This window comes from Lissotriton vulgaris, chromosome 5 (assembly GCF_964263255.1).
Source record: "Lissotriton vulgaris chromosome 5, aLisVul1.2, whole genome shotgun sequence".
Classification (NCBI taxonomy): Eukaryota; Metazoa; Chordata; class Amphibia; order Caudata; family Salamandridae; genus Lissotriton; species Lissotriton vulgaris.
The window spans coordinates 1,778,243,572-1,778,262,370 of NC_141693.1; the positions used below are offsets into that span (position 1 = coordinate 1,778,243,572).

General features: G+C 46.6%; 1 protein-coding gene across 1 annotated transcript in view; it reads left to right on the forward strand.

The window, feature by feature from the left end:
- Nucleotides 1-18,799, forward strand: part of EZH1 (enhancer of zeste 1 polycomb repressive complex 2 subunit) — a 298,197-nt gene that overhangs the window by 50,229 nt on the left and 229,169 nt on the right. The window contains exon 2 of the mRNA XM_086924094.1: nt 7,806-7,926. Coding sequence (XP_086780220.1) covers nt 7,806-7,926 — 121 coding nt within the window. The remainder of the gene's footprint in view (nt 1-7,805; nt 7,927-18,799) is intronic.

Here is an 18,799-nt window from a genome sequence, read left to right on the forward strand (position 1 = left end):
CTTCTTTGAAAGCACCCCCAGTAACTCTCCCGTCACACCGACCCTAGCTTCCCAGCCACAGACCACCCCACGATCTCCACTCTCCTCAGCTTAAACCAAGCAACCCCAAACAACCAGCCTCAACACCCAGAGCGCTTCTTCAACTACCTTGGCCTAACCCATACCTTCCTTATCCGCCATGCCGCCCCCGCCGTGCCTCGGTCTGCGGGGGGCGGGACTGCCTTCCTCCAGCTTCGGTCTGTGCGGGCGGCCTCTGGCGCTTGCGCTGCTGCCTCGGGTATTGGCGTGAAGTCCGCGCCGGGCGTACCTGCTACTGCAACACTCGTGTCCGGATGTGGAATTACTGAGCCTCCCCAGTGCCCGAAAACTGGATGTCCTACGGAAAACACGGACCTGTGTGCCCGGATGTCAGGTGTCTCCCGGGTGGCAGCATTCTAGCCCTCTCCGGTGCTCTATTGTCCACAGCCCGCTCCAGCGCGGCGTTCAGTGCACCTTCTGGTGACCCACCGACCAATCGAAAACCAGGCAGTCACCCGAGAGGGAGGGTCGAGCAAACGACTTGGCATGGCGGATCTTGTGGTATCAGAAAGAAACTGCTGTAGCTCTGTTGGCCAAATATCACACGGAAACCACAATGATAAGAACGTTCCCCCGCAGCATGCATCAGCGTCTAGAAACCCTTAACTCCCGACATCCTCGAATCATCCCACCCACCCGAGCTCCATGAAAAAAATGGCGGCCGCAAACATCCGGGCAAAAAAAAAAAAGTAAACCCCCAATGGGGGCCAGCGCTGCATGACGTTCTAAAAGGGGCGGAGAGCGAAAAAATCGCCGGAACACCCACGAATCTGCTCCGACAATGACGGACAGATCTCTCTTCCAATGGCTAGCCTCCATTTATGGAGCTAGCCAATGGAAGAGAGAGGCGGGACAAAGCCCCATACTGGTAAACATAAGATTTCGCCTGCGCGAGCACTGCTGAGCAGTGCTACGTCAGGCTAAACCTAATAATGAGTGCTAGTGGCACCTACCGGCAACAACAGCTTAAATTGAGCACTGCATGTATGCTTTCTTAGCTTGTAATTCCGTAGCTAGATGCATCTCTCAGTGCCTTGCGATTTTCTTTGCGTTTTTCCTATCCACTATGCTCTTGCATGGTTTGATTGTGACTGATATAGCCTTATGTGATGGAAGTATGATCTAATTAATGTAATCAGTAGGTTGTATAATCATAAAGTTGACACTGGATGTTTCGCTAACAGATATTGGGTGTTAGAGGCTGTCATGCCGGGAGCTTGTCTAATAAAAGTGGGAGCACAAGTATGCACTTTAGTAACCAGTGTACCTTTACATTTGTTATTGTAGCTCCACTCTGTTTTCGTTATGTATTCATATGTGGCCATTGGTTTTAATATGCAGTACTTCCCTGATCACTGTAAAGAGCTTAGCAGTGGAAAAACTTTACTTGATTGTAAGGCATCTGTGAAGTGCCTACTATCCATCTGTGGCTTCTGGGTAATGCGGTTCGATTTCTGTCCTACTGTTCAGGTTTATAAATATAATATATTTCTGCTGCTTCCATAACTCTACGTGTACATGGTCCTGAGATTTTGGTCCACTAGGTGCTCCAGCCACTTGTCACAGAGGTTGAGGACTGAGTCCACAGCATCTATTTTTTTTATCCGCTTTTATTGTTGTTGCCTTTTTAGTGCCATCTCAACATCTACCCCTGTGGCAGTAGCCATTGTCAGGTCTTGCCTAAGACCGTGCATACGCTGTTGACTGCAAGATCTTTTGTTTTCTAACTGTGGTCATAGAAGCTTTCCATTGATTGGCCTCATTGTCACTCTCCTTTGCTTGCTTATTACAACACAAAAAGATGATGGACAGAATGTTGAACATTGTCAAACATTCACCCCAGTCACAGATCTGGGTTTATTCCATCGTTATTTCACTCCCCGTGCCATTCCAGTTTGGACCCAGCCATATGCAAATCAGTCTTGACCATGTTCCCCAGGGGAACAGTCCAGCCCGAACTTCCAGGCCAGGTCCTCCCAGGACTGAAAAACAAGTATCCTTGGACTGGATTCGGGGCATCACCCCTCATCAGTCAGGCTAGCTAGAAACCAGTGGTGTAGCGATCCCGGCAAACACATCTGGGCATACCCTTTAGGGTGAAAATGCAACAGAAAAAGATGATGGACGGAATGTTGAACATAGTCAAACATTCACCCCAGTCACAGATCTGGGTTTAATCCATTGTTATTCTGATCACCATGCCATTCAAGTTTGGACCCAGCCATATGCAAATCAGCCTTGACTCTGCTCCCCATGGGAACAGTCCAGTTGGAAATGCCAGTTCAGGTCCTCCCTGGATCGGATAACAAACATTCTGGGACCGATTCTGGAGCGTCACCCCTCCTCAGTCAGGGTAGCTTGAAACCATTGGCGTAGTGACACAGGACCCACATCTGGACATACCCTTCCTATTTAGGGTGACTGAGGGTGAGCATCTGAAAAGTTTCAGCCCTCTATCCATCATCTCCTTGTGTTTGCCTTGCTTCTTATTAGTCCGCTGCCGTAGGCTTCCTAACTCTTTGTATATTTGTCTCTCCCCTGGGTTATTAACACATTGTGTCCTTATTCTTTGTGTTGCAACACTCTACAAGAGTGCTTGGCTTTTTATCTATCACCCTAATGTACTTCAACTCTCTCTGTGTACATTTCACCTGCTGACATGCCACAGTCCATCTGCTTGTTCATCTCTCCCCCGTTGACAATTTGCTTGCCCTCAGCCACTTCTTCCTTCTGCTGTTTATCTGCTTTCCAACACCCACCCACCCACCCTCTCTCCTTCCACTGTCTGTATTGCTTTCCCCTGTGTCTCCTCCCTCCTTCTGCTGTCCCTCCTTTTATTTGTGTGCTGCTTTCCACCACACGGCATGCCTCTTTTGTCTGCTTGCCCAAACCCTGCCATATCCCCTTTCTTTCATTGTCCTTTGCTTGACCCCACCCGCCATCTCTCCCTCCTTTGCGTTCCTTGCACTGTCCCCATCCCTCCCTCTTATTGTTGTCTGTGCTGCTTGCTCTCTCCCATCGCGCCCTCTTTTCGCTGTTTGTGTTGCTAGCCCCCAATTCTGCTTCCCTCTCTTTTTGTTGTCTGTTATTTGACCCCACCTGCCACCCCTCCCTCCTTTTGTTGTCTGTGTTGGTTGCCCCAGCCACCCTTCTCCCTCCTTCTGTTGTCTGTTACCCTGTTGCCCAGGTCAAGTCAAGTCAAGTCAAGTCAAGAGATTTGTATAGCGCGCTACATACCCAGAGGGTCTCAAGGCGCTTGAAGAAGGGTGGGGAATTACTTGCCGAATATCCAAGTTTTAAGTTGCTTTCTGAATGCTAAGTGGTTCTGAGTGAGGCGAAGATGAGTGGGAAGTGAGTTCCAGGTTTTAGCTGCCAGGTAGGAGAAGGATCTACCTCCCAAGGTGGTTTTGTTGATGCAAGGTACAGTAGCAAGGGCTTGGTTGGAGGATCGTAGCTGGCGAGAGGGGGTGTAGAAGGAAAGTCGTGCGTTGAGGCATTCGGGTCCAAGTTCGTAAAGTGCTTTGTGTGCGTGGGTTAGGAGGCGGAAAGTAATCCTCTTATTGACGGGGAGCCAGTGGAGGTTTTTCAGGTGACCAGAGATGTGGTCTTTACGCGGGATGTCTAGTATGAGTCTGGCTGAAGCATTCTGGATGCGTTGGAGTTTTTTCTGGAGTTTTGCGGTGGTACCGGTGTATAGGGTATTTCCGTAGTCCAGGCGGCTCGTGACCAGTGCGTGGGTGACCGTTTTTCTAGTTTCGGTGGGGATCCAGCGAAATGTTTTTTTGAGCATGCGAAGAATGTTGAAGCAAGATGATGAAACGGCGTTGACTTGTCTGTTCATAGAGAGTGAGGAGTCCAGGATGACGCCCAGGTTCCGTGCGTGGTCCGTCGGGATGGGTGCTTTTCCAAGGGCCTCTGGCCACCAAGAGTCATCCCAGGCGGAGGGGGAGGTGCCTAAGATAAGGACTTCTGTTTTGTCTGAGTTCAGTTTCAGACGGCTATGCTTCATCCACTCGGCTACTTCTTTCATTCCTTCATGTAGGTTGGTTTTGGCAGTGTTAGGGTCTCTGGTGAGTGATAGGATCAGTTGAGTGTCATCAGCGTAGGAGATGATGTTGAGGTTGTGTTGACGTGCGATGGCCGCGAGGGGCTCATGTATACGTTGAAGAGGGTGGGGCTGAGTGAAGATCCTTGTGGTACGCCGCAGATGACTTCAGTGGCCTCAGACTTGAATGATGGGAGGCAGACTCTCTGGCTTCTTCCGGTGAGGAACGAGGTGATCCATTCCAGTGCTTTTCCTTGGATTCCGATGTTTCTGAGGTGCTGTAAAAGGGTGCTATGACAGACTGTGTCAAAGGCTGCGGAGAGGTCGAGGAGGATGAGGGCGACTGTGTCTCCATTGTCCAGTAGAGTTCGAATGTCGTCTGTTGCTGCGATGAGGGCGGTCTCAGTGCTGTGTTTGGCTCGGAAGCCGGACTGTGAGGAGTCGAGGGATTTGTTGGTTTCGAGGAAGGCGGCGAGCTGGTTGTTGACAGCTTTCTCTATGACTTTGGCCGGGAATGGAAGGAGCGAGATGGGGAGGTAGTTTTTGAGTTCGGTGGGGTCAGCTGTGGGTTCTTTCAGAAGGACGCTGAGTTCGGCGTGTTTCCAGCTTTCCGGGAAGGTGGCGGAGTTGAGGGAGCAGTTGATGACGTCTCAGAGGTGTGGTGCTATGATGGAGTCTGCTTTGTTGAAGATATGGTGAGGGCATGGGTCTGTGGGGGATCCTGAGTGGATCGAGTTCATCAGGCGGACGGTGTCCTCAATGGAGATTGGGTTCCAGTCATTAAGGATGTTCAAGGGGGGTGAAGGTCCTGCAGAAGGTTGGGTGGGTTGGTCTCCGGGTCGGTTGTCGAAGCTGTTGTGGATGTCTGCGATTTTGTTGTGGAAAAATGAAGCAAGGGAGTCGCAGAGGGCTTGAGAGGGGGTGATGTCGTTGGAGTTGGCTGATGGGTTGGTGACTTCTTTGACGATGTTGAATAATTCCTTGCTGTTGTGGGCGTTGTTATCTAGTCGATCTTTGAAAGCGGCTTTCTTGGCTGACCGGATTAGTTGGTGGTGTATGCGGGTGGCGTTTTTGAAGGCGTCCCTGGTGCTGGTGTTTGGGTCTTTTTTCCAGGCCTTCTCGAGGGAGCGACAGTTTCTTCGATCTCTTAAGATCATCGTTTAACCAGGAGGCGTTTTTGCTGCCTAGTTTGATTTGACGTTTTTTCAGCGGTGCTAGGATGTCGGCGCTGTTGGATAGCCATTGGGTGAGGTTAATGGCTGCTTGATCGGGGTTTGAGGGGTGGGCAGGGGGGTTTTGAAGAAGCGCTGAGGAGATCTGGTCGATGGTGATTTTGTTCCAGTTTCTTCGCAGAGTAGGTTGAGGATGGTTGTGGGTTGTGGTCTCATTGTAGATAAAGTGAACGCAGCTGTGGTCCGTCCAATGGAGAGCTGTGGTGTGACTGAAGGAGACATGTTTGCTGGAGGTGAAGATAGGGTCGAGTGTGTGACCTGCAATGTGGGTGGGGGTAGTGACAAGTTGTTTGAGTCCGAGATTGGCGAGATTGTCCAGAAGGGTGGTGGCGTTGCTGTCGTTGCTCTTTTCCAGGTGAAAGTTGAGGTCTCCCTATAGAATGTATTCCTCGGAGGGGAGGGCGTGTGGGGTGATAAAGTCCTTGATGTCGTCACTGAATTGTGCACGGGATCCTGGAGGCCGGTAGAGGAGGGTGCCTCTGAGTGTGGTCTTGGGGTCGGTGTGGATCTGGAAGTGAAGGTGTTCGGCGCTGGCAAGGTTGACGTCTGAGCTGGTTGAGATGCGGATGGAGTTCTTATGGACGATAGCGATGCCTCCTCCTGTTTGGTCGGTGCGGTCCTTACGGATGATCTTTGTAGCCTTCCGGGATGGCAATGGTGATGTCTGGGGCTGATGAGGCGTTCATCCATGTTTCTGTTAGGAAGGCGACGTCCGGGAAGATGGTGTCTAGTAGATTCCAGAGGTCGATGGCGTGCCTGTGGACCAAGCGGGTGTTGAGCAGGATGCATTGTAGGTGGTTGGTGTCAGATATCTGTTGTGTGTTCGTGGATGAGGAGTTGTTCTTGGTGCCGTCGAACTTGCAGGAGTTGCAAGAGAAGGGTCCATGGGTGTGTCCAGGAGCGGCTAGGACGCAGCTACCATGCCGTTGCTTACTTCCTGAGCGAACACTCCACAGAACCCGCGATTGTGCAGCTCTGGTACCTCCCCACCCGGCTACCTTTCCGTCACTCATTCCTTGAGTTAATTGGACCCCAATAGGGTACCACTTGCTACTTCGCCAGGCCAATCAAATTCCGGATCCTTTCGCATCGCGATCCACCTTATCACCTACTTCCCCCCCTTACTCTGTTTCGGCAATTGAGGCTTCCTATTCTTAGGCATATTATCTATGTCCTGATGATCCGCGTAATGCTTTGGCGGATCGAAACGCCGTAGACACTCTGAAAACACCTTATACACTTCAAACTTTATGTGTACAGAAAGTGTAAAGGTGTAGGTTGTGTTTTGTTGTACTTGGACACTGCGCATTCATTGGTGCTACGAACCTTTAAGCTTTTGCCGAAAAGCCCCTTGTTCCTTGTTTTGTCCTTAACTGTATGTTGTTCATGTGTGAAGTAGATCACAGGCTTGTGCCCCACCTTGTGTATTGCTGTATAATACCTCTCTATCGTTTACAAGTAAATATTAGACGTCTGTCCTGCTGGACATGTCAATCCAATATAGTAACGACTGAATTTATATTCATTGTTCCTCATTCCCTCCCCTTTTCAGGGACCACTGTTGTCTAAAAGAATTTACTCCCAAGGTCCCTGTTCGACTTTATTGGGTCCCCTTGTTGTTTTCAAACATATTCTAGATACAGCATGTCTCAGAGACAGCGCAAGCGCTGCCTAGGCGAGACCTTAAAAAGTAATATGATGCAGACAAGACTTGCAGCGTAATAGCACCATTTTCACCACACCTTTTGTCTGTGTTCCCCCCCCCCCCACGCCAATTAAAAAAAATAAAATAATAATGATGCTGCCTGCGTTTGCTGCATCATAGTACTTTTTTTCTTTTTTAAACTTTCAGCAGCTCTGGTATACAGTATGACTAAAAGCTTTGACCAGGTCAATATCTCACATAGGCGTGACCTATTTGCTTTACCAAATGCTTGTTCTTCCATTTGACCACTCCTTTTCTATTGATGGTATACTATTATTATTTCATGCCTTTGTACAACTCTGTGACTCTGTAAAGCGATCTGATACCCTAACGGGTCAAGTTTGCGCTCTATAAAACACAAAAATAAAATAAATAATAAATACTTAGTATCTTGCCTTCTGTTTTTTCCAAAGAGACTTACGGAAATATGCAAAGGTTGTTAGTTGATTTCAAAGAGACGATGCAAAAACGGAGAAGAACAACTGGCAAATTAGGAATACTTGATGAAGGAGTCTGTGAAGTAAATCTATTCGAATTCTTGTGTGTGTTTTTGCCATATTTGGAATCCTAAAAAGAATCGAGGAACGTTCTTGTCCATTAGGAAAGGCTTCAGGGGACTCTGGTTTTCTCTGTGTTTCTCTAATTTTTCGTTTCTTTAATTTTCATTACTTGACCAACTCTCTGATGTGTTCCCGTCCTGTCATTTTTCTTACTGTTTTTTTCTGCTTCTCATTTTCAATCGCAGGACCATGGATAACCCAATGCCCCCTTCCTCGATCAACATGGTCTCTTGGAAAAAAAGGGTGAAATCCGAATACATGAGGCTTCGACAGCTCAAGCGGTTTCAGTCAAACATGGGGGCTAAGGTAGAAACTTTGTGGTTAACTTTCTTTGTATACCTTGTACATTTAATCAGCTAGTAGCCAAAAGCCAAGGATCATGCAGAAGCCTCTTAACCATTAAAGACTATTAACTCCCTATTCTTGGAGGTAGCAAATGGAGACTTCAGCTTTAATAATGAAACGTTTTTCAAGAGTATGTGTGATTTATGTCCAAAAAGCCTCAAAAATTGGTAGCATAATTTCCTTGTAATACACAAAGCAACTTCACATATGGAAAGGTACCACCTAAATGTGCACACTCTGATGTTCCCTGTGGTTGTGTGACAGTGGACATTCACATTAGAGCAGTGGTTCCCTTTGAGTTCTGTGGACCCAGGGACCTCTAATGGATTTTGGGGGTTCTTTGGCCAAAAGCATATTTTGGGGTCCACCTTTCAGAAAAACGTTTAATTTATTACTAATCTTTTCAGTTAATTTACGCCCTCCAAGGCCAGTTGACAGGCTGTTCCATCTTAACAACTATTGGGGCCCTGGACACATATTTTTGGCGACCCCTATTTAGTCTTAATTAGTGGCACAAATTTACACGTTCAAAATGCAATTCCTCATATGGATTCCAGAGTGAGAAGTAAGGAACAAGGGCTACAATTTACAGGAGGTCACGCACTAACCTGTTTGAAGAATTGAGGTTGCAATTCTTGTAAGGCAAACTTAAACACCAGTGAGCTCAATGTTATAATGGATGTGTTTAAAAAAATTCCACTCTCTTAAGAGATCTGGCATGTATTGCATCTCTTTCAAGATCATTTTATGCTAATTATATGAAAAAAATTAAGCATTCGAATATGATGCAAACTTTTGAGACAGTGTTAGTTGAGGTCAGTACGGAGGTAACAGGATGTGAAAAAGCTAAACTGAGCTATGTTCATATACATTAAATCAGGCGCATTTAAGCTTTTGTGAGCAAAGCTTTGTCTCAGGTTACACTGAGCGCAACACACGCATCACACAGGAAAGCTATCTCAAAGTTACATCTATAAAGGTTGCATACTCGGGTATCCTCTCCAAAGGGTTAGAGAGATCTTTTAAGTTATGGCGTCTGATCTATTCCTGGGTTACACAGATTGTATACACCCAGAACCTAAACAGCTGACCTATTGTTCACTTTACCCAAATCTCACAGACCAGTCTCAGTGTTGTATGTGACAGCAACAGCACCACTCAAATTACATGTATTTTACAGACTCTGGACATAATTTAGAGTTTGATGAATGGGATATTTAATTACAAACATCGCAGATATCTTGTACACCGTATTAGCAGCACATTATATCCTGTGGCATTTGTAATATGGCAGATGGGATATTTACCACGTTTGTGATGGAGTGTCGTCCCATCTGCCAAACTTTAAATAAACCAGTAGTCTTCTAACAGCAAGCGTTGTCTTGTGTTAAATCGAGCGTACGTTCTCAAGCATCTGAAAGCAAAACTGCCTCTCGGGTGACCCAGATATTATATGCTTAGGACTCCTAAAGAAATCTTTCGGGCTGAGACATCAAACATATTACATTATATTTTATGTTACGTAAATTTTACCAGCTAAGGACTCGGATAGAAGTAAATTATATTACATACATCTCATAGGCTGTTTCTTCGTCCAACAAAGGTATACTTCATCGTGCAAATGTCTTATAGTCTCAAAGTGAAACAGAGACAATATCCTACACTGACATCACATGCTCAGGCTACAGTCAGGACATCTATTCTTTTGGGAAGACATATCATGGAAGAGTGGCATCTGGCAGGAAAGCTGGTCCCCAGCTTCCACCTATACTTCTGACTGTGGTTTCTGATAGCAAAGCTACCTTTTAACTACTCATATGGGAAACACAGAGCCAGCTGGGAAATATGCGTTCACTTGTATACAAGTCTCTGAAGGCTGGATTATTATGCACTTTTGTAGATGTTCAACTTTTAAAGTTTATGCAAATGTATCCACAACACCCAAAAATAACTGAAATTATGGGCTGCTGTTCCTGGCTTTGGGACATTATAGAATTGCTGGGATACTGGACATTAACTTGTATAGGAAGAAACACTATGGAAGCAGCAATACACGCTTCTCTCCCAAGCAGAACAGGCACAGTGCAGACAACAGTAGAACAAACATCTCTTGCACAGCCTAGGCAGCAATAGTGTAACATCACTCACAAAATAATAAGCGTCACAAGTGCAAGCTTCTCTCAGATACACAAATGCCAAAGCACAGAAAGGAGTTTGCAACGTCTCTTCAACATACACACAACAGACCATTGCGGACAACAACACTGCAAGTGTCCCTGAAATAAGGAAGATCACCTAGAGCTCAAGCTTCCCTCACACAGACCAAGCAACATCAAGTACAGGCCTCACCTGCACATAGACGAGGTACACCATGGACAACAGCACTGAAAGCTATCTTGACAAATGCAGCTGGTTCAGCACATAAACAGTTGCAGCCGGTTCGGCGCCTGGACTGAAACCATGCAAGCTTACCCCACACAAAGTGGCAGACTCTTAGGAAGTAGAGCAGAGCAGATGTGCACTAGACTTGCAAGTGAAATGAGGAATATGCACTGGATTGAATGTGTGTGCCTTTCCACTGGCCAAAAAATTAAACTTGTATAGAAAGATATGCTCCGAACTTATGCTTGTTTGGGAAGTTCTTGTGATGGGAGAGGTTTATGCCTATGTGTTAATGTTAAAATGTGCTATAACACAAAGTAATTGAGCATGCCAAAATCACATATAAATAGGGTCCACACACTATATACTTATGTTCAAAAGTATTTACAGTTAATATTTACAATACATGTACCAGAAAGAAGTATAGCAATGTGTTTTCAATATTATGATAGTTGGTGATATAATAAATGATTTGTGACCCTCTACCATAACCCTTAAATTAAGTATTATTTTGATGTAAAAAAAAACTCAACATTTTATAGAGTTAAAAAAAACATGTTATAGAGTTAAAATAAAACATTTGTACAAGTATTTTGCAAAGCCATGTTGTACTGAGTCTCCCCGTTACCAAAAAAAGAATTAAATGAAAATGGTATTTAAAACGATACATTTTTTCTCCAGTATTAGGGGTGTCTTTCATAGATTCACATGCTTGAATATTCCCCGTCGTCAAAGTGGGAGTCCCAGGGTACATAAAATAGCAGTAACATGCATGTATACATGAAAAATGTCATAAATAAAAATATACATACATATAATGTAATAAAATTGTAAATTTTTAAAAGTACCATAGAACATAATAGGTCCATTGAAAAGCCTAAGGGAGAACTCACTTTAGTAGCATATTAGTGTCATTATGTGTAGGTTTACATTCCAGCCAATCAGACTGTAGCCTCCTCTAGAACCTCAGAGCCAAAGTCCTCAGATTTGCTACCGCACGTCGTGTGAAGGGAGTCTCCCTGAGCTCTGCTCAGTTTTCTTCAACTCTAGCTGTTTGTTTTCTTCAGAAAATGTCTTCAAATAGGAAATCTTTATTTAAAGCCTGCCCTTCTTGTGGTAAACTGCGCCTTTTCCACGAGGATCCACACAGTAAATGCATTTACTGTCTCTACCCAGACCACGAGATGAAAAACTGTAAGTACAGTCGCACTTTTCCTCCCAAGACTCTGAGGGATAGAGAGGCCCGTCTCCTTCTGTGGCTACAGAAGTTGAAGACTTCAGAGTCTGTGGTTTCTGAGGTAGAAAGTTTGTCATCTGGTGTTTCAAAATCCTCTCAGAAGCGTGGGTCTGAAACTGAGGTTCCATCTCCTTTTGTGAAGAAAAGTAGACTGTTGGAGTCCTCCAGGATTGTTTCCCCACAGGATTCGCTTCAGGGCACGTCTACGGGACCTGGTTCTCTGACGTCTGCGCCCAAAGCCTTGCCTTCCACTTTTAAATCTGGCATTGGCTCGTCGACGCGTCCGTCGACGTCTTCAGTGACGACGAAGTCAGTGACTGCAGCCTCTACGTCGACGACGACATGTCTATGTCAACCAGTACTGCGTCGACGACGATCACCTCGTCGACGACAGCCCAGGAGGTGAGACCCATTACTTCTATTGTGAAGATGTCGTCGACGAGTGTCAAATCAAAACCGTCGACGAAGAAGTCATCGTCGACGCTTCCCTCGTCGACGCGAACCCCGTCGACGAGGATCAAGTCATCATCTAAAAGCAGCTCGTCGACTGGCCCATCATCGTCGACGGCTGTCTCGTCGACGGCGCCTCCGTCGATGACCATTATATCATCGTCGACGACGGCTGTCATCCCTTCGACGTCTACATCATCGTCAACGAGTAAGGCTCCAATCTCGTCGACGGTTCCGTCGACGGACAAGAAATCTTCGTCGACGAAGAAAAAGCCTTCAATTTCAGCGTCGATTACATCAAAGGCGACGACGCAGGCGCCTCAGGTTGATTTTAAGACTGCCGCATTTACGTCAACGGGCTCGTTGACGTCTCATCAACCTTTGGCCACAGCTGCCACTTTTACAGTGGTTACTGCTTCTTCTTTGAGGACAGTACCTCTCATTCAACTGAGTCCAGTGAGAAGTGGAACTCCTCTTCCAGACCAATTGTTTCAGTCTGGTGGGGAAGAATCCGGAAACGATTCAGAGGTGGAACAACTATTCGGACAGGCATCTAGTCCATCTGATTTGCACATTAAGTGCCAGGAGTATAGTGATGAGGGTGACGAAGAGGAAAACGTCGAAGATGGGAACAAATGATTTCCTGTTGAGGAATCAGAACCAGTTACTTCGGAGCCGGTAACGCAAATACCATTATCTTTGGTCATGAACCTGCAGCACATGCTAGATGACTATAACCGCAGGTTCCCTCCATCTACACCTGCCTCTCCAGCACCACAACTTCCTCCACAGCCTCAACCTCAACTTCCTCAAGCACCTGCACCTGTTCCACCCACGTCATCGGGGGTACTCGTCCTGACACCGACAACGAGGATCCTGATCCTCGCAACACTGATGACGACGACAATGACGTCGATATGAATGAGTGGGACAATTACAGGGCTCCAACATTTTCCACTCCGTCCACCTCACCTCTAGCATCGCCTCCAGTGGACATTGCAAATTTCCATAATTTGATGGTCCGTGCTGCAAAGCATTTTCATCTCACTGTCGAAAAACAACAACATGAAAGTGAATGCTTCTTGTATGATTTTAAGGACCTTTCACAAAGGCAATCCCACACAATACCAATCATTGACTTTATTTGGCAGGAGGGCCTTAAGTTAATGGAACATCCAAATTCGGTACCTGTAGTCTTGCCCAGATTGGACAAGAAATATAAGGCTCCGGCATCTGCCCCGGCCTGTTTGGTGTCACAACCGAAAGCAGATTCGGTTATAACTCAGGCAGCACAGAAAAGATCCTGCAATCCTGCTACACCGCTCACGTCTCCTCCTGATCAGGAAGGCCACAAGTTGGACTCTATAGGCAAAAAGTTTACAACAATGGCGGCTACTACTGTGAGGGCGGCTAATACCTTGGCTATTTTGGGCCGTTACGACCACCAGATGTGGTCCGAGATTGCCGCACTGATTCCTCAAATACCCAATGTCATCCGTGCAGAAGCGCAGGCCATTATTCAGGAGGGAGAGATAATTTCATCCGGAATTATTGAATGCGCGTTTGACATTTCCTCCATGGGCTTTCGTCAATTGCCTGGGGCTGCAGTCTTGAGGCGTCAAGGCTGGTTGGAGTCTACCACCTTCCGTCCGGAGGTACAAGCAAAAGTCCTGGACTTGCCGTACCACGGGGATTCGTTGTTTGGCAAGCATGTAGATGATGCCCTTGAGGCGATAAAAAAGGACACCGACACTGCAAAGTCCTTAGCTACCCTCCAATACAAGAAACAACCCTTTCGGGGGGCACGAGGTAGAGGCGGAGGTTCCTCTACTTTTCGAGGATCAGGTCAATATTGTTCGTACAACACCTACAACGATAACCGGCAGAGGGGTTCCTACCAATCCCTGAATCGTCAGTCCACCACCAGACCATACCAACGAAAAACAACATATAGAGGTGGCTCAAACAATAAAAAGCAGTTACAGTCTCAGTTCCTTTCTTATGCCGACTGTAAATCTTGGAGGTCGCATCTCAAAGTACTTTTGCAAATGGTCCGAAATCACCTCCGACCAATGGGTCCTGGACGTTATCTCCAAAGGACATACCCTGGAGTTTACAAAATTCCCTCCCACTCGTCCACCTTCGGGGCCACCCTCTCCCCATCTCAAAGAACCTTTGGCCCAGGTAAAATTGATGATCAAAAAAGGAGCCATCAAGGTAGTGCCGCAAGGTCAACGCGGCAAGGGCTTTTATTCCCGGTTCTTCTTAGTCAAGAAAAAGTCGGGAGAGTGGCGTCCAATTTTGGATTTATGGGCCCTGAACAAATGTATCATTTCGAAAACTTTTCAGATGTTAACTCTGCTTCAAATTCTACATTACCTCAATCCAGGGGAATTCTTTTCAACAATCGACCTCCAAGACGCATATTTCCATGTGCCAATTCACCCAAGACACAGGAAGTATCTACGCTTCACAGTCTGACAGCTGCACTTCCAATTACTCGGCCTTCGATCAGCGCCGAGGGTCTTTACCAAGATCTTGGCCCCGGTAGCTGCCTTCCTGCGTCTGCAAGGCGTCCAATTTTATCCATACCTGGACGACTGCGTCATCAAGGCCAAGAATTTTCAACTGACGGAGCAGCACACTGAGCTCTGCGTCTCCCTTTTCCAAACCTTGGGGCTTGCAAATAATTGCCAGAAGTCACACTTTCATCCGGCGCAAAGGCGAGATTTTCTCGGAGCCTCGCTAGATTCTCGGCGGGGGAAAGTGTTCGTTTCCCAAGAAAGACGGGACCGCATGGTAAAGATGGTGCAATTCCTGCAGTCAAAACTGTACGTTTCTGTTCGAATGTTCAAATCATTCCTTGGCATGGCTTCCTCGTGCATCCAACTTATCCCCAATTGCAGATTGCACATGAGTACTCTACACGAGGAATTTGACAAACAGTGGAAACAGGTGTCAGGGTCATTCGAGGACAAAGTCCTTCTAACACCTCGCATCCAGAAAGCGCTGGAGTGGTGGGCTCACCCTCCAAACATATCTACGGGGCGTTCATTCCAAGACGACCCTCCGACTCTGACACTTACAACAGACGCGTCTCTCGAGGGATGGGGAGCGCATCTCGACGGCATGTCTGTAAAAGGAAAGTGGACGGCGACCCAACGTACTTGGCATATCAATCGCCTGGAACTCTTGGCGATTTTCTTGGCCCTAAAGTCCTTCCAGAGGTTAATGCAGCGACACACTATGTTGGTGAGGACAGACAACGCCACCAGCATGCACTACCTCAACAAGCAGGGCGGCACGGGGTCTCTCCTACTTTCACAACTGGCACAAGAAATATGGGATTGGGCGATTCAACATCAAATCCATCTGACAGCCATCCATGTGCCGGGTGTGGCCAATGTTCTGGCGGACTCACTCTGCCGGGCGTCGTCAGACAATCATGAGTGGGAACTCAACCAACCAACCGTCGATTTCATCTTCTGACGGTAGGGCCAGCCGCAGATTGATCTTTTCGCGACTGCTACCAACAGGAAATGCCAACGCTTTGCAAGTCGGCATCCCCACAGAGAGTCGAGAGGAAATGCATTTTCGATCAATTGGTCGAACCACTTCATCTACGCTTTCCCTCCACTTCCTCTAATTCCTCGCCTGTTACACAGGATGAGGTTTCAACCTTGCCACATCATCCTGATTGCACCCAAATGGCCGAGGCGTCCATGGTTCACGGACCTGCTCCTATTTTCACTGTCCGACCCGATACCGCTTCATCCTCTACCTCACCTCCTCACGATGAAGCAGGACAAATCTGTCACCCGGATCCGGCATACCTCCAACTCCATGCCTGGAACCTGAATACAATGAATTTGCACGTCTAAATATCGACAAGGACTGCAGAGATGTGTTCGCGCGCGCTCGCGCTCCATCCACCATTGAGACCTATCAATTAAAGTGAAAACGTTTCTGTGTCTGGTGCCGCACTAAAGATTTGGACTCCATGACTGCAAAACCTGAACAGATCTTGCCTTTCTTTTTATCCCTGGCGAGATCAGGACTTTCACACTCAACTCTTAAAGTGTTTCTGGCGGCGCCATGATGGTTCTACATCTCTATGTTCCTCGAGAATCATTAAGCAATTTTACAAGGGCCTTTTTTAGGATGTTTCCACCTATCCGTCACCCTCCACCAGCTTGGCGCTTAAATTTGGTCTTGTCTCAACTGCTTCTACCTCCATTTGAGCCTATCCATTCTGCAAGTCTAAAATTTCTCACATGGAAAGTTGCTCTCTTGCTCGCCTTGACATCCTCGAGGCGTGTCAGTGACATCCAGGCATTTACCATACAGCCTCCTTTTCTACAATTCTCCAATGAGGCTGTGACATTGCGAACTAATCCTAAGTTCATCCCGAAGGTTCCCAGTGACTTTCATCTCAACAAACCCGTAATCCTGAAGACTTTCTTTCCTGCTCCGCAAACTCCAGCTGAGCGGTCATTACACTCATTGGATGTGAAACGTTATCTCAAATTTTACATTCAGCGAACTGCAACTGTCAGAAAGTCAGATCAATTGTTTGTGGCGTATGGCCCAATTTGCAAAGGACAACCTGTTACCAAACAGACCATAACCAGATGGATATCCTCTACCATATCCTTTTGCCACCAATGGGCTGGGAAGCCCCTTCCTTCTCCAGTTCGTGCTCACTCAACTAGAGCGGTGTCTGCTTCTGCTGCCCTTTTTGCGGGGGTACCGCTGAGGCAGATCTGCAGAGCTGCTACTTGGTTGAGCAGCCATACTTTTACAAAACACTACTGCCTGCAATCAACAGACGCCGCGGATGCGGCAGTAGGTCAAGCGGTGCTGCGGAATCTTTTCCAATAAAGGTGAGCCTCTGTTGCTACCCGCCTCCAGTCATAAAGGTTTTTTCTAATAATATTTTAATATTCATTGCATTTTGACTCATATGTTTACCTTACTTGCTTTGGTATATCACCTTTATGACTTATGTGATGATTGACTGCTTTCTACTCTTAGTCAAGCATGTGAATCTATGAAAGACACCCCTAATACTGGAGAAGAACAAAAGTTACTTACCTCTAAACTGTGGTTCCCCAGTATTGGTGTCTTTCATAGATTCACATGCGACCCTCCCATCCTCCCCTCAGAGGCTCTCTTCTCCTCAGGCACTTTTACTTACTCTGTGCTACGAAAATCTGAGGACTTGGGCTTCTGAGGAGAAGGTTCTAGAGGAGGCTACAGCCTGATTGGCTGGAATGTGAACCTACACATAATGACACTAATATGCTACTAAAGTGAGTTCTCCCTTAGGCTTTTCAATGGGCCTATTATGTTCTATGGTACTTTTAAAAATTTACAATTTTATTACATTATATGTGTGTATATTTTTATTTATGATATTTTTCATGTATACATGCATATGTTACTGCTATTTTATGTACCGTGGGACTCCCACTTCGACGACGGGGAATATTCAATCATGTGAATCTATGAAAGACACCAATACTGGAGAACCACAGTTTACAGGTAAGTAACTTTTGTTCTTAACTGTGTTGGAAGTCCTCACTACAGGACTATCCACAGAACATATCCAGTTAAGGAACATAGTTCAGAAGTATTCCCAGACTTTTAAGGGGCCCCACTGTGCCCATGCCATGAAATGTCTCTGATTACACTGAAAGCAGTTGTGAACATGCCCGACCCAGGCTATCCAAATACTAAACCTTTCAGTGTCAGTAGGGTGTTGGAAAGCAAGAAAATAAAAAATAAATTTTATGTATTAAAGTTTTTGATTTTTTTTAAAAATTTGTACAAGGGTATATGGATCACATAAGTGGGGGCCCCAGAAGGAAGGGGGCACTGGGCAATTGTCCACTTTGCCCTTGTCCTAAAACGTCTGTCTGGACCCCACTTAACACCATCGCTGCTGCAGCAATTCCCCTCCTGTGCTGCATGATCTCTATTCCCATATTTCATGACGAGCTCAGCTCGTCATCAGCACAGCTCAACCGTGCCTCATGACGAGCTGAGCTCTTCATGAGCATCGAAGGGGTTAATTATTACTGGAATCCAGGGATACCCCCACTGAATCATTATTGGAAATTTGGGACCCCTATTAAGTGATTATTGGAATCTTAGGACCCCGGCCTAAGCAGTTTTGATCATTTCATCTGCAAACCAATACACAAAAATACAGAAACCAGCATTCATTAAACAAAGGCCAAGATGATCAAATATTTTACTCTAAATCTTATAGAGGATAAGTGTATTACTTTAAATAGATCCACGGGCTCAATTGCAAATTATGCCCAGAGGCTGGGGTACTGGACTCCGGGTGTGATTTTAAAATTGTATAAAGCAGTTTGCTGTGCCAAAGTCCTGTACAGCAGTGAGATGTATGTATGTAACCCGTCCTGGTTTTTCCCTGTGAGATCACACATGCTGGGCATCCCCAAGGTGAAAGCCAGGCATCCCGCCGCGGGGGGGGGGGGGGGGGGGGGGGGGCGTTGTGGAGATTAAGCAAGCTTGTTGCCCAGAGCTGCATAGTGTGAACTCGTGCTTAGAGTGGGCACCGAAGTGAGAATTATCGAGTCCGTGGACAATTGGGTTCAGGACCCTGCCGCGTCGGGAATCGAACCCTGGTCCCGGGTCTGACCTCAGCTTCAGGGTATGCCTCCTCTAACCAGTGAGCCACACTTCTCCACTGGGGATTTGTTAAACCTACTACCCTGCAAAGGGTCGAGAACA